Source organism: Oryx dammah, unplaced genomic scaffold (assembly GCF_014754425.2).
Source record: "Oryx dammah isolate SB20612 unplaced genomic scaffold, SCBI_Odam_1.1 HiC_scaffold_6, whole genome shotgun sequence".
In the NCBI taxonomy this organism is placed as follows: Eukaryota; Metazoa; Chordata; class Mammalia; order Artiodactyla; family Bovidae; genus Oryx; species Oryx dammah.
Genome location: NW_024070190.1, coordinates 29,068,985 through 29,082,504, shown reverse-complemented (window position 1 = coordinate 29,082,504; position 13,520 = coordinate 29,068,985). Strand labels below are relative to the sequence as shown.

At 38.4% G+C, this 13,520-nt stretch overlaps 1 protein-coding gene across 4 annotated transcripts in view; it reads left to right on the top strand.

Moving 5' to 3' along the window:
* The window catches only part of KAT6B (lysine acetyltransferase 6B), a 185,688-nt gene that overhangs the window by 111,449 nt on the left and 60,719 nt on the right, over nt 1-13,520 (top strand). For all 4 annotated transcript variants that reach the window (XM_040242364.1, XM_040242365.1, XM_040242366.1 and 1 more), the window contains exon 4: nt 9,241-9,349. In XM_040242364.1, the coding sequence (XP_040098298.1) occupies nt 9,241-9,349 (109 nt within the window). The remainder of the gene's footprint in view (nt 1-9,240; nt 9,350-13,520) is intronic.

Here is a 13,520-nt window from a genome sequence, read left to right as displayed (position 1 = left end):
AGGTAGAACAGGAGGATTTTTTTTAGGCAGTGAAAAATACTCTGTATGATACTATTAGTATAAGGGTAGATACATGTCATCATAAATTTGTCCAACTCCACAGAATGTACAACACCAAGAAAGAACCCGTATGTAAACTGTGGGCTTTGGGTGATAATAATGTGTGAATGTAGGGTCTTCAGTTGTAACAAATGTATGAGCCTGGTGGGGGATGTGATAATGGGGGGTGCTATGTATATGTGGGGGCAAGGGGATATATGGGAAATTTCTGTACCTTCCTCTGAATTTTGCTGTGAACTTAAAACTGCTCCGGGAAAAAAAAAAGAAAGAAAACTGAAAGATTTGTGACACATGAATATGAATTGATTTTTAAATTCCATTTCTCAAAATCTATGGTAGGGTTTATACGATATTGCTAATATTGTGACATACTCACTGAAAATAGTAGTTTGTAAATCCTAAGCTGACTTCCTATAACCATGTGTTGGATTTCCAGCTGTGTTGAGTCAGACTTTGATCCCTCTTGAGATAAATGCAGTATCTGCCGTTTTTAATGGTAGGGGTGTAGGAGGGACTTTCAAATGAAATCTTAAAAACCAAGTCCCAGTCCAGATAAGAAATTAAAAACCCTGGGAAAGGCAGTTGTTTCTTTATCCTACACACACACACACACACACACACACCGCCCCCCCCCCCATTTGTAGGCCTCATTATTACACCGCCCACCCACTCCCACCCTTGCCTGGGCGGGGGGGGGGAAAACAAATGAGATGCTATTGTTAAATGCTGTGTCCAGGATCAGATTTGTTTCCTTCCAATAGAATCACTTTCCTTAATCAGCACTCTTACAAATGGCACACCTGCCTAATTAGAACAAGTTCTAGACTGCAGGATATAGTGTGAGCATTTCGGTTATGATAGCTATTGTGACTGATGTTCTTAGAAAGTCTTCCCCTCTCTCCTCTTTTTATTCGTCTGTGACTAAGCTTTTTATTATTTTATACTTATGACTCTGCCTTTGGTTGTGGAAATTTCATGGTATGTGGTCATTGATGTTGTTTCTGTTTCTACGTTATTCCTTAAATGAAAAAAGAAGTGATGTATTTATGGATATGTGTAGGGATGCTTTTAAATATTTTTATTTTATTAGATTTAATTTGCTTGTTGTCACTCTTGAAATACAGAGAACTCCCTTGACTGTGACAAGGAGGTGAAATACAACAGTCACATTCAAGATCTCCATACATTAGCCATAATAAATCCTTTTGCCCTGAGTAATACAGAAACTCAATCCAGAGCCAGTGAGGAAGATGCAGGGCTCCCTCACAGAACCAATCACCCACAGAGAAGCATAATGAGCAAGGGAGGTGATATAATAAAACCTCTATGGCCAGAGGAAAACTATGGTAAAAACTGTTGCCTATGAAAAGTCTTGTAATAAGTATATCTCCAATTATTTTCCGAAAGAAATTATTTAGGCATCTACTCAGGTTAAGATTCATGACGGAAATGCAAGAATGGCCTTAGAATAAAGCAGAAGGGTACGTGAGCGTAGAGAAGATGGTGGTGGACATGTCGTGAGCAGAGCTCTGTTGTGCCCCAAGGATCTGCAGCAGCCCCGGTGCCGCTGTGAGGGTGTGTGGTCACCAAACCTTCTTCTTGCAGAGGGATGGCTGCACTGACCACCGAGGGGGACAAAATAACACTCTTAAAAAATAAGATGATTTCAGCCATCACGGAAAAACTGTCAGAGTTATACTCTGAAATATGCTATTTCCCAAGACTGCGACTTAAGCCAATAGCTGTGAAGGAAAATCCTGAATGTGCACGATCTGGAGCCTAATCAGGAGTGGACTTGATCTGTTCAGACGGATATCAGTTGAGTGAGTGGGTTAAGTGGTGAGAAATGAAGTCTAGCTCTTTATTAGATAAGTGGCAAGTAGAGTGCTGAGCAGCCAAAAACTAAAAAAAAGAGGAAGCATGTTACCCGAAACAACATGAACAGTGTCATCCTCCGTTGTCCCAGTGCTGTCACTTGTGCATTTTGTGGAAAGTAGTTCATTACCAATAATAAAACACCAAAGTTTGTAAAATGCTTTTTAAAATAGATTGAACAGATTAATGCTTTTTTATAATTCTGTTACTCTGACCACAGTGTATTCATCTTTCTTGACTCCTTCTCTGTGTGTTAGGTACTAGCACCTGAGCATGGCCCCAAATCTATCTTGCATACAGTCTCTAGTGCCTGTTAGTGAGTGAGCCCCAATAGTTAATATTTGTGGGAGTGATGGGGCAGTTTTCCTCCCAGCTGATTTTTAAAATTTTCTATCTTGTCAGATTAGACCCATGGAAGTGTTACGTCCAAACATAAATATCAGTCACTGTAAATGATCAGAATAGGAAAAAAGCAGCCAGATTAGACCTTTATGGCACTCACCTTGCCACCAGTCGTTGCTTCATATTGTAGTCATTAAAAATATACATTAAAATAAAGAACAGTAATCGGTATTTAGGGACCTGTTAAATCAGAGAAGTCAGTCTGAACCCAAAAGCAGTCTTTTCATTTGTTCTTTCATTTATTCCGGAAATGTACCTTGAGGCTGGAGCAACAGCAACAAATCTCTGCTCTTTTAATGTTTACTAAGTGAAACGAAACAGACATACGATGCGGCATATGTCAGATAGTGATGTGCTCTGTGCAGAAACATCAAGCAAAGCACGGAGGACCCAGAGGTGCTGCTGGAGCGCCCTTTGGAGAGAGCCATCAGGGATAGCCCTTCTGATGAGGTGATACCTAAATCCACCTCCAAAGGAAACGAGGGCCCAGCCATGGGAAGCAGAAAGAGCCAAGAGTGTAGAGTCAGCAAGACGCCATGTCTTAATAGCTTTGTGACCAGAGGGAGCATGTAACTTACCTGTGACACGACAGACAAGAGTCACCAAGCCTGTTTCCCAGGGTTCGTGTTCGGCACGAGTGAGACGCTTGAGAAGACCAGGAAACAGGGAAGCAGTGCCTTGACTTCAGATTTCAGCATGAAACGACAAGAGGGCACAAATGAAAGCGATAGACGCAGCGGCCTCAAAACAGCCCTTTCATTCAGCTTGTTGTGAGATTTTGAATTGAGTTGTCTGAGCTGAAGTGTAGAGAACATTCTCCAAAGATGAACCATTTGAGACTGGGGTGTACAAGATTTATATTCATCTTTGTTTGCCTTCGTGGTCATATTTGTTTAAGATTTTATGTTTGTTTGTGCTTTCCTTCCTTTGACATCTTTTTCTTTCCTTTTCCTCTGAGCTTTCCTTTTATTAAATCGGTTCCAGGCCTCTTCACTCTCAGCTGAGGCGTTTTCTACCCTGTACTCTCTGATCAACTCATTAAACACAAAAACCAGAAAACCCTTTAAGATGAATACTTATCATGGGGCTCAGAGCCTCACAACATCCACCTTTTATAGAGTAAATTCTAGACTCCAGATCAGATTATTTGCACTGATGTTTATTAAGGACTTGAAGTTGTTTGTTTCCCCTGCTTGTTTTTATAGCCTGAGTGAATTTTGCAATAATTGTAACAATGTTTGAACAGAACTTTGTAGCCTATGAAGTACTTCACACACTCACTCACATGGGAACTTTAGCAATCCTGGATCAAGACAACATGGACTCTATTGTGCTCTTTTTAAAATGGGGGAAGCTGAGACTCAGAGAACAGAAAATAAATTCAGGTCTTTTCATGACACAAGTGTGAATATATGAATGAGAAATGTGGAATTGTTTCCAGCACTTGGAATTACTAAATTGATATGTTTCATAAGTGAAAGTGGAAGTTGTTCAGTTGTGTCTGACGCTTTGCGACCCTGTGGAATCATCCATGGAATTCTCCAGGCCAGAATACTGGAGTTGGTTGCCATTCCCTTCTCCAGGGGATCTTCCCAACCCAGGGATTGAACCCAGGTCTCCTGCATTGCAGGAGGATTCTTTATCAGCTGAGCTACCAGGAAGTAGCTCAGCTGTTTTATAAGTAGATTCAAGAAATTTTGTAGATGACTCCAGGAGGAGAATCCATAAAGGATTATGGAAAGAGAAGACTGTTTCCCTGACCACTGTGAACGGTGACTGTGGAGACAGAGCCCCTTTTGGTGACATTGTCAGAACGAGGATGTGAGCCTGGGTGCTCTTGCCTCCATCTGTGCATGTACTTTCTTTTTTTTGACAGTTACTTAGACTAACAAGACTGGCGAGCATCTTTTTGTTTTTTTTTCCCCTTCAGGGCAGAAATAAAAGTAACCATAAACAAATATAAAACTTACCTAAAATGAGTTTTCTTGAGTTTAAAAATGTTTCCTCAGAAAAGACTATTTTACTTTGATATTGAGGGTTCCTGAAGACTCTTAAAATGTCTTTTAAAGTATAATAGAAGCAATAAAAAATTAGAGCTCAGCTGGGAAGGGCCTTTGAAATTATCTAGCTACAGAACCATTTAACTATTTGATTTGGAAAGGACCTTTGAAAAGGTCCCAGATCCCAACTTATGGGAGACTCCTTTTTCCACCCTGGTGTCCTTGACATCCTGATAGAGTCCACCCAGCCTCTCATGGCCTCTTCTGATTATGAAGACCGTATGATTCCATTTATATGAGGTCCTTAGATTACTCAGACTTATGGAGACAGAAAGCAGAAGGGCATTTGCCTGGGGCTAGAGGAGAATAAGGAGTTAGTATTTAATGGGAACAGAGTGTCAGCTTGGGAAAATGAAAAAGTCCTAGAGATCAATGCTGGTGGTACAACATACTTAATGCCACTGAACTGTATACTTTAAAATGGTTAAGATGATAAATTGTATGTTATATATATATATATATAACCACAATGTGAAAAATAAAGAAATAAGAAAAAAAAAATCATTTTGTTGCTGGAGGGTTGGGGCATGGAAAGCATGGAGAACAAACCTAACCCCTCCCCCTGAAAGAGCACACCCACTGTCCCCTCCCAACAGCCTCTTCCCAGCGAACTAGCCCCAGTTCCTTCAATAGGCCATTGCATTTTGTTTTACAGTATATTTGAATCATGATCAAGATAAGGACTATACATTATAATTGGCTGATAAGCCTTTTAAATTTCTCTTAATGTATTGTTTCTTCTTTCATATCTGTTTCTCTGTCTCTGCCTCTCTCACTCATTCTGTCTCCCTTTTAATTTATTTGTTGAAGAAACTGGGTCATTTGTCCTCAAGAGTTTTGGTACTTGCGTCCCTCTGCTATATAGACTGATACCTCTGTCCTCTGCATTTCCTATGAAGCAGTAATTGGATTGAGTTATTTTATTTTATAAATGCTGTAATCCAACTATATAATAACTCATTTTAGGTCCTTTTTTTTTCTTTTTAAGTGCCTTCCTAGCCTTTTGCTTGGAAAACCGTAAACATTGAATGGATAATTGAAAAAATTGGAAGAATCCTGTCATGGACACCCTCCTACCTTTATGTAGATTCACCAACCATTAACATTTGCCACATTTGCTCTCTCCTTCTCCGCACACAAACACACTAATACACATAGGGGTTTTCCCCTGCATCTTTTGGTCTCAAGTGGTAGACATCATGACACTTTACTCCAAAATATTTCAGCACATAACTCCTAAGAACAGCTCCTGTATAATCAATCACAGTCTGGTTTGTGTATTGTCTATTTAGTGCATATTACCCTACTTATCCAAATAATGTTCTTTATGGTCATGGGTATTTTTGAAAAATTTGAAAACCAAGTGAAGATCACAAATTATATTTCATTTTCCTGACACTTTAGTTGCCTAAATTGGTTCTGCCCTTTTTTGGGGTCTTACCTGACGTTGGCATTTTTTGAAGTGTCCCAGGCTAGTTGTTTTACATCATGTCCCTGACTTTGGATTTGCCTGACTATCTCCTTATGATTGCAGTCAGAGTAAATGTTCCCAGCAAGAATACTGCACAAGCAGTGCTGAGTCCTTCAGCGCCACAATTGGAAGGCACCGGATGTTGGTTTGTCCCATAACGGCTGCTAGGTTTGATTGCTTGATTAAGGGAGTGTCTACCATATTTTTCCATTGTAAATGTACCATTTTCCCAGTTTTTCTGTTTCCCCATAATAAATAATCTGTAGCATATTAAAGGTTGCTTTTTAAATAATTTTAAAAGCATGCTATTTGGTCATGTGAGAAATTGGATGGCAGAGATTATACGCACATGAGAATTATTACTGTCAATGGAAAAAATAATTTTTAAACATTTGTTTTTCTTGAGATAGGAGAGACAAGGAGAGGAGGTAATAAAGGTGAGAAAATGGGCTTTACTGAAAGCAGATTTGTGTTTGAATCCCAGGTCCACACTTGAACCTGTGTGACTTTAGCAAAGTTACCTCACTCCTTAGAGCCTCAAGTTCCTTCCTGTGATGGGCATAATAATATACATTCCTGGCAGGATTGTTAAAATGATTAAACGAGCTAGTGTATGAGTGGCCTCTGGCTTAGCAGCTGCCCCAGGACCATCACGTGGGAAGTGAAGAAATGCTTCCCCAGCAGCCTGCAGAGTTTATACCTGTCCATGAGTGTTTGCTCTCGAGATGAGATTGAAATATTCATGCATGTTGATAAGAAAATATGATCAACAGGTAAGATGCCTTTTTAAAATTTCAAAGAAAGGAATTCAGAACTGGAAGATGTTTGGTTCCATTTTCAGACCTCTTAAACATGATTTGTCTATAGTGGAATTGAGCTGCCATTTATTCAGACCTGTTTCTGATTGGAATTCATTTTAATCTATTACCAGGGATTATTTTTTGAAACAGTTTATCTGTAGTCGGATTGAGAATAGTGAATCATAATAATCCCATGACCCAAGTTACATGCCTTCCTGTAAAAGTTTCATTTCATACAAGTGACAATTTTTTAAAGTTAATTAGACTCGGCTATACTGAGGTTAGCTAAAAGTGCTTTGAATTATCAATAATTCAGCAGAGCAGACATTTCTGTATAATACAGGGGTTTTATAGAGTATTGTGAGATAGTTATCCCTAAAATGAATGGTTGTGAGCGTACATCAGCATGGTGGGGCTGGCTTGAATGTGGTGTGAAGTGATATCATCTGTGCTTTCTATTATTGAGCAGAGTGTGAACCATCGGTCTTTCTGGCCATGAACTACTAGCAACCTTTGTCCTTTGTGTTACCTTTACTTAAAAACGAAAAATGAGCATGAATGCTGGCTGATGGCCATGTCTTCTTACAGTGAAAAATTCATCTGGGGAAGAAAAATAGGGTTGCAGATTTGGATTTGTTTCATTGCATGAATGATATGTGACATTTTGTAAATTATTTATCACTGCAAGGATGGCAGCAATGGCTCGAGCATTGTTATATCAAATGAAAGTAGGAATCCCATTAGTACAAGGACTGGGTTTTAGCTGGAATCTATCAGGGGAATGTTGTCACTTGAAAACCAGATTGTTCTTTTAATTGCTATTTAAAGGAACAAAAGTGTTCCCAAGGTACTGCAGTTGAGCATTTGCAAGTAATAACTATGGATACATAATTATGCAGTGCTGATTATCTGGCATTTAAAAAAGGGTGGCAGGAGTCAGTGACCAATTTGTTGTAGCTTGTCTTTTTTGTTTTTTTCTAGAACAGAGTTTTATTCTCTGCTTTTTAACTGGGGCTACAAAAATATATTTGTATAGTTACCTCAGAAAGTAAAGCCTGTGCGTATTAAAAGAACAAATTAAACTGAAAATAAGGGCAAGATAATGAAAGCTTATATTGTAAGATGAAATTAACAGTCATATTGAATAGTTTGCAAATGCTTGGTCATGAGATGAGTTCTGGTTTTTGATGACATGCCACATTGAACCAAGATGTTTGTTGGAATCACTGTTACTGTTTGAAATATTATTTTAGAATAAGGTTTTTTAAACTAGCATATATTTCTTTCATTTATTCACATATATTTTTATATAGTTAGCAAAAAACATTTTGTGTGCCTATGTGCATCAGGCTTTTGGAATAGAGTGGCTGAACAAATGAGGTTTATTCTACACTGATGTATATTTGGAAAGTTAGGCCTAGCAAAATCTTGTTTTAAATTTACATTTAAATAAAAAAAAATTGTGATTATACTAAGCTTTCTTGCCCTAAATTTTTGATTCACGAGATTCAAATATAAATGCGTTAGAGTTACATTCTGATGGCTAGCAGACAACGTGTGACGCTTGAAATATGCAGTAAAATTTTAGTTCTCATACCGTTTGGCTGTGCAAAATAATGTGACCAGACCTGTAGGCACAGTCAGCTCTTCATATGGATGGGAATACTAGTGTTGCTGGTAGTCATAAATAACAATGAAGGCACTAAAATGTATGCAGATTTATACATTATTAAAAGCAGTTTCCTTTGTGAGAGTTAAAGGGGTGCTAGGGATTAGACAAATGTTTTGTTGTTTCTTTTATTGAAGGGGAATGTCAGAGACTGAGAGTTTATCCCTTTTGTGTGGCATGCTGTGGTTTACTTTTGAAGACATTGGTGTTAGAAAAGGCTTGTTAATGGTCTTTTGATCATCTTAAATGATCCTACAGAATTTTAAAGTTCTGAACATTTTTTTGGCCATGCCACGAAGCATGCGAAATATTAGTTTCCAGACCAGGGATCCAACCCACGCCCTCTGCAGTGGAAATGCAGAGTCCTAATCACTGAATCACCATGGAAAACCCCTTCTTTAGTTCTAAGGCTGTTATTATGTCACCTTTTAACATGCCAGTATTTTATGTCATATGTTTAATTGATGGATAATAGTAACCTGTACTAAAACATTTGAAGAAATTTAAGCGATCTGGTCTGACTAGATGATATTCATAGACTGTAATACTGAATAGATGAATCAATTTATTGTAGGCATATAGATTATGGAAACGATTTGAGACTTCAAATGAATTCTTAATGTTCATTTCAGGAAGGTAATACATAATATATATAAAGGTTTTAAATTTCATTGGCTTAATAAAAATTATTTCTGAGTCTTATGCATTACACTTAAATGTATTATTCAGGCAGTACTTCACTATCAAATAATTTGAGGGGTTTTTTAATCAGCAGAAAATATTGATATGAATACCCTATTCTTTCTTTGGTAAAGAACTATGTAAGACGCTTTTGATTTTAATACTTTGTTTTTAATTTTGAAGTGGAAAGCTAACTGTTTTTTCATTTTAATTTTTTCATAGCCCCGTGCTGATCCCATTCCAATATGTAGCTTCTGTCTGGGGACAAAGGAATCAAATCGTGAAAAGAAACCAGAAGAACTTCTCTCTTGTGCAGATTGTGGCAGTAGTGGTAAGTTGTTATTTTTGTATATGTATACAATGACTCCCCATTATAGCTACGTGCAATTTCTCTATCCAAAAGTACTTGTTATTTAAAGCAATTATTTGATAATAGTGTAAGCTTTAAATTTAAAAAGTAAATACAAGTTGGGGGGAAGTGAGTATATTCTCACTGATATAAACAGTGTTATATATGTTTATAAAATATTATGTATTCATATTTTAAACTAACCTTAGATTTCGTGCCAGCATTGGTAATTCAACGTGGAATATTCTACCTTGAAGGTAAATTCAAGGTAGAAAATTCTAAATTTTCAAGCTGATTGCAGCTAGAATCACTTGTTTTTTATAACCTGAAGTCTCAATTTAATACATTTGAGTAGAAATATATAGTGTTTCAGGTCCTGACACCTACTGGTGAAATATAATATTACAGCCCAGCTCTGTGTGACAGACTGAAGGGGATGCACAGGATTCTGGCAACTGCACTGATAAAATCCACAAATCATCAGGCATAAAAGAAACTCAAATTGCCCAGAGTAAGATAGGAAAAGAGTGGCCTACTCAGAAAGTGATGCTGAAACCAAGGAACTACTGGGTAGGGATACTGTTAGTTGCTGAGATGTATCGGACCCTTTACAACCCCGCCCGCCAGGCTCCTCTGTCCATGGAACTCTCCAGGCAAGAATACTGGAGAGGACTGGGTCATTGGTACATTGCAGTATCCAAAAAGCTTTCAAGATTGCTGTCACCTCTTTCTCTCAGCATAGGACTTTAAGCACACATTTCCACTTTTGTAATGGAAATTAAGTCACATTATGCTTATACAAAAAGAATTTGTCTTGGAACTTACGTGGTGGTGCAGTGGTTAAGACGGCACTTCACTGCCGAGGCAGGTGCAGGTTCATACTCAAGCTCGATCCCACATGCTGCAAGGCTTGGCAAGAAAGATAATTAGAAAGGATGTGTCTTACCAGCCAGCCTTCCTTCTTAAGTTGCCTAGAGAGATATATGGTTATATGTATGTGTATATACACACACATACACAAGAGAGTGAGTGGCAGTTACTGAGCTTTTAAAAATCAACCTCTGTATTAATCTTTAAATTTTCCTCTCCTAGCCTACTGAAACTTTTCCCCGAAAAAATGTTATTTTAAAATTAACACCAAGTATTGCTCTAGTTATAGTTAATTCTTTAAAAACATCAACAAATCTGCAAAACACAATAGCATTCTCTCGTTTAGCAGGTCAATAATATAGTATAGTGGTTAAGACCAAACTAGAAAGCCGGCCATAGCCCCTTTACTTTGAATGAGTTAACCATCTCAGCCTCAGTTCCCTTATTAGAAACATAGAGATAAAGGTTTCATCTTATATCTTGGGTTGTATGGAAGCTAAAGAAGAGAACACAAGTAAATAGCCTAACACATGGTCTACACTCTGGTAAGTGAACTCTACACATCAGCAGTTGTTGGTCTTTTTGTATTTTTGGCGGATCAAATTGTTTTCCTTGATTGCTGCAAGAAATTTAAAATCTTACTGTTTATGACAGCTGCTTGATGGTTGGATAGAGGAAATGTTTCACACTGAAGAATGACACTGCTGTGTAATGATTCTTCCTCCTCCTGTGAAGGTTTAACTTGATAGATCCTAAATGGTTCTGCAGCTCTCAGGACTTGACTAGGAGGAGAGAGCCTTAGAAATAAGACGTTTCAAACTCTGCTTGAGAAATGCTTTCTGACAGTCTTTTTGATGGGCTTTACAGATTCATTAAAACTCTTTCACCTGCCATGATATCGTGGCTGGTGACAAAAGGGCATGGAAACATTATCTGTATGTTCAGATTAATAAATCTCAATCCTTCACTCTTCTTGTTTTATCCTGGTGAGCTAGTGCCTCACTCATCAGTTCTGACTCTGTAGTTATCTTTTGGGTTTTCTCACAAGGCTCATTCTGAATGAATTATTGTTTTGTGTAACTGCCTGATCAATTTAGTGGTGTTCTCTTGTCTAAGGTTTACCCTTTGTGATTTTTAAGGTGGTACTTTAAAAATACTCTTAACTGTTTTATTTCTTGAATGTCAATTTGTTTGGGCACCTAGACAGATTAAAGTCGTACTTAAATCTGGCAAGAAAAGTTCCCTTCATATATTTCCTTACCTCCAGTGATACACTTACTTAAGTTGATAAGAGATCATTATCTTCCAGATCATAACTTCAAGGCTTTTTTCACAAGGTATAAAGGTGTAATTCTAAACAGGTAGATCTTAGATTTTCTGATGTAACCAATCTCCCTTCATCTTTCCGAGATTGAAGCCTGCCAACAGAGAGGTTTGAGTTCCTTTATAGTTAGAGGTGACTGAAATATTTTTACTCCTGAAGTTTCTCATTTTTCCAGGGTATGTAGGTGTAGTGTTGTGTTTTCTTTTTTCAAAAATGATCTCTTATTTTCTCTTTTAACACATGGGGAAGAATGGATTGAGGATGCTGTCTAAAAGACTTATATCCAGAGTCATTTTGTGAGCCCCCCCTTCACACAGAATGACCTAGAGGCTTTGGAGTTGAGCTGTGGGTCCTGGTAGAAATTCAAGACTGGGGTCGTTAGGTCCCTTTGTTTAGGATAGAGGATGGCTGGTTCAACGTGCTTCTCTGGACTCCCCTATGTGATCTGGCTCTAGTGTTAAGGTTCGCTTAATCTTCCCTTGTAATGCTCAGAATTCTCCAAGCCAGGCTTCAACGGTACGTGAACCGTGAACTTCCAGATGTTCAAGCTGGATTTAGAAAAGGCAGAGGAACCAGAGATCAAATTGCCAACATCCGTTGGATCATCGAAAAAGCAAGAGAGTTCCAGAAAAACATCTACTTCTGCTTTATTGACTACACCAAAGCCTTTGACTGTGTGGATCACAATTACCTGGAAAATTCTTCAAGAGATGGGAATACCAGACCACCTGACCTGCCTTTTGAGAAATCTGTATGCAGGTCAAGAAGCAGCAGTTAGAACTGGACATGGAACAACAGACTGGTTCCAAATTGGGGAAGGAGTACATCAAGGCTGTATATTGTCACCCTGCTTATTTAACTTATATGCAGAGTACATCATGAGAAACACTGGGCTGGAAGAAGCACAAGCTGGAATCGAGATTACCGGGAGAAATATCAATCACCTCAGATATGTAGATGACACCACCCTTATGGTAGGAAGCAAAGAAGAATTAAAGAGTCTCATGATGAAAGTGAAAGAGGAGAGTGAAAAAGTTGGCTTAAAACTCAACATTGAGAAAACGAAGATCATGGCATCTGGTCCCATCACTTCATGGCAAAATAGAAGGACTAGAAGAAAAATATGGTTCTTCTTAGAAAGCTTGGGGAGATTTTGTAGTTAGAGTGGTCTGTTGTGACATGTTGGTGATTATAGGGAAAAAAGAGTCAAGTAGGTTGGCCTGGCTCAGCAGTGACCCCCGTAGTGGTGGGAGCCCAGGTGTCATGGTCTAGCTCAGTTTCAGAAGTGGGGATTACAGAGCGGCTGGTGGCCCTGGTTGGCCTTACAGAAGTGACCACTGTCTCATACTGTAGAGTCCGTTGGTTCTGGGATTGGATTGAGACTGCTTGTAATGATCAAAGGAATCCCTAATGTAAGGTGTTTCTGTGGGGAAAAAAAAAAAAACATAGCCTTGTAAAACAAACCAAAAAAAGGAAATATAGATAATAGCTCATAAGGATTGCTTTTAAATGTGTTTCCCACATGTGCCTGTTGGTTTTTAGTCACTTCTTTCTATCTGAAGTATCATTTATATGATGTCACATTTAGACTGCTTAGACTTCATAGACCTGGGTAGTAAGTGTTTCCTTCTGCTTACATCGTAAAGTAAAGCCAATTAGAAATTTCTGTATTTTTAAGATGGCTCAGTGCTGCAGATGGGCAGTATTTTCTTTAACTGTGTTTTTTCTGCTAAAACTTTTGAAAAAAATGATTCAAGTTTGCAGGTAGTAAAACTGTGAAGGGAGGTAAATAGTACAAGGAGCCCCAGACGCAGTGTTGCAGTCCTCTTTACTTGCTGGCTATGGACTGTAGCTGTACACATCTGTGAGGTTTGGAGGGTGATGTCTGTATCCTGCATCCACAGGGCTGTCGTGAGGATCCAGTGAGATAATGCTGTGAAGATCAGCAATATCTATAAA